The sequence below is a fragment of the Cynoglossus semilaevis genome, chromosome 17, assembly GCF_000523025.1.
Source record: "Cynoglossus semilaevis isolate Cse_v1.0 chromosome 17, Cse_v1.0, whole genome shotgun sequence".
Classification (NCBI taxonomy): domain Eukaryota; kingdom Metazoa; phylum Chordata; class Actinopteri; order Pleuronectiformes; family Cynoglossidae; genus Cynoglossus; species Cynoglossus semilaevis.
Genome location: NC_024323.1, coordinates 4,304,535 through 4,307,066, shown reverse-complemented (window position 1 = coordinate 4,307,066; position 2,532 = coordinate 4,304,535). Strand labels below are relative to the sequence as shown.

At 45.2% G+C, this 2,532-nt stretch overlaps 1 protein-coding gene across 5 annotated transcripts in view; it reads right to left on the bottom strand.

The window, feature by feature from the left end:
- The window catches only part of mpp3a (MAGUK p55 scaffold protein 3a), a 24,993-nt gene that overhangs the window by 10,647 nt on the left and 11,814 nt on the right, over positions 1–2,532 (bottom strand). For 4 of the 5 annotated variants that reach the window (XM_017040802.2, XM_017040801.2, XM_017040803.2 and 1 more), the window contains exons 12-13: positions 1,414–1,434; positions 745–786 (exon numbers count right to left, since the gene is read on the bottom strand). In XM_017040802.2, the coding sequence (XP_016896291.1) occupies positions 745–786; positions 1,414–1,434 (63 nt within the window). The remainder of the gene's footprint in view (positions 1–744; positions 787–1,413; positions 1,435–2,532) is intronic. The other variant, XM_008329479.3, reaches the window with a different exon arrangement.

Genomic DNA, 2,532 nt, shown 5'->3' with positions numbered 1-2,532 from the left:
ACAGATGCAGTGTGGGAGGGGAGGCAATTTAGGTGGAAAACACTTCTTGGTATCAGGGACAGTGGTTCAGCTCCAAGCACAGACAAAGATGTTAGTCTTTTACAGAGGGTTACGGAGGAGGGACGTTCGGCCTTCAGCTGTGTCCATATCACTCCTCATTTTCTGAAGCTCATAGGATGTGTAGAAGCAAACAGGGGTCGCGTTCAGTAAAAGACAGGTGCGGGCGGGAGGGTGATGAGGGGTTGAGGATCAGAAGACCAATGAGTTGACCACCGAGTTTGATTCTACAAAAAGACGTGTTGCAACAAAATAGTTCACATACTGGTTAGAAAGATCTGTGCTTGGAACGTGTGTTACAGACCTTTAAACTGTGTTAGAGTGCTCTCTGCAGGGTTGGGAGGGTAGTTACATTTTAAATCCTTTAAATTTACAAACAAACTACTACAATTCATCTGACCAGTGTCTATTTATCTATCCATCTATATCTCAAACTATGTTACACGTGCCACTGAAATGTTTTTTGTAGAATCAACATCCATTTCAATCCCACTACAATTATCGACCCCTCCCCTTTATCCCTAAACCCTGATCACAGATGTGTCAGCTGTAAGCAGTGAAACTGCCAGCCAAAAGCATCCAGGGGAGCAGCGGACAGCCAGGCTGCAACAGGCAAAGAGCACACAGGGAATAGCAGGAGGAGGAGGAAGAGGAGGAGGAGGGAGGGAAAGATATTTACGCTCTCACCTATGTACTGTCCATTGAAATAGCCCTCACAGTCACAGTCCTCTGTAGGAAGGCAAGCAGGGAGAAGAAGGGGTAAGCACAGGGTAAAGAACCTCGTAGAGTCAAAGGACAGGGCTGAGGGGGCTTTAGGCGCTACAGAGGACAGGCAGGGCTTATGGGCAGCAGGCAGTCAAACAGCAGGTGGCAGCAGAGACACTACATAATGTTGTAGAGAAAGAGGAGGAGAGCAGAGAGGAAGAAAACAAGCTTTCCAGCCAGAACTAATCCAGCTGTGGGCCAAGTGTCTGTGATCCACACACGTGTCAGCCAGCAATCACAGACAGGAGAGCACACCTCCATGTGGGAGGACGAGGTACTGCAGTGTTGCTTACGACCACACCAACAGCTTGATCACAATACCTCACCATCCCACGGATTCACATTCTGAGACAGACACTGCCTCACACACACAGACCTACGAGCACGATGATGTCTTCAGAACTTTCTCCAAGAAATAAGCCATCACATTTTTAGAGATGACAAACGATTTGGAACAATTTCAGGATTACAGAATTCCTTGTGTATATGTAAGTCTAACTAATGCCCAACAATCCGTGGATCCAGTCCATTCTGTTAGAACAGCTGCTCTGTTGGAAGTGGAATGGTCTCAGTGTCTGCACGTGTACCCACCTTTGTCACATCCTTGGTCGTCTGACAGTGTGAGGGAACAGGGAAGAGCAAAACAATATAATACAACAGGTTAATGAGCAGTAACATACTTGACGTTTGTCAGTTTTTATAAACGCAACACATTGTTAGTCAATGATCGTGAACAGGAGTCATTATAGTAAGCTGCCTAGCTACAAACTAAGTAACGCAAACGTACAAAACACAGAATAAACACCAAATGAACACATTTAGCCACGAGCACATCTGTGCACACCTTGAACAGGTCTACTACAACAAACGAGTTTTAGCTGCAGCTAAGTTAGTTAATGTTGTTACAGATGATGTAACTACGACCGTTACACTTGATGTCACTACTGTTAACACTGCTATTGGTACTGCTGCTACGTGTCTGTTATTTCTACTATCGCTATTACCATGGTTACTTCTGCGGTTATTACTGTTGCTACTGCTCCTGTTAGTTAGTACGACAACTGTTACTACTGCTACTCATGCTTCTTCTAGTACTTTCACCGCTGTTGTTACTTCTGCTGTTACTCCTGCTAGTACTACTGTTGTTACTACTACTACTGTTGTTGCCCCTGCTGTTCCTACTGCGGTTACTTCAGCTTTTACCCTGGTGGAGGAACTGTTACTGCTGCTGCTGCTGCTGCTGTTGTTGCTGCTGCTGCTGCTGCTGCTGAGTGACAAATCAGAGAGAGCTGCCGATTTAGTAAACACAGTTATATTTTCTCTGTAGCTCAGCTGAGATCAGCTGAGATCAGATCAGCAGCAGATTATCATCCATAAACACACCTGTCAGTTCAATGCCAACTCTGTAGAATCCAAGGAGAACGTGACAACAGGAATACACTGTGTGTCTATCTCTCCACGGTCTAATCTACTTAATCTGGACTCACATCTCTGCTCGCTGACAAGATGACCATCTCTGATCCACTCCCTCTGTCTCCCTCTCAACGCATTTATAAACCACGTCCACACAGCAGCACAGGAAGGACAGACCATAAATTCCAATGCTTTAAAGAAGGTCAACTATTATTCCCGCAGGTCAAAATCCAACAACGACATAGCCACAATAACTTAGTAAATGCATCATCGTACTGGAATAACAGTGATGGATTA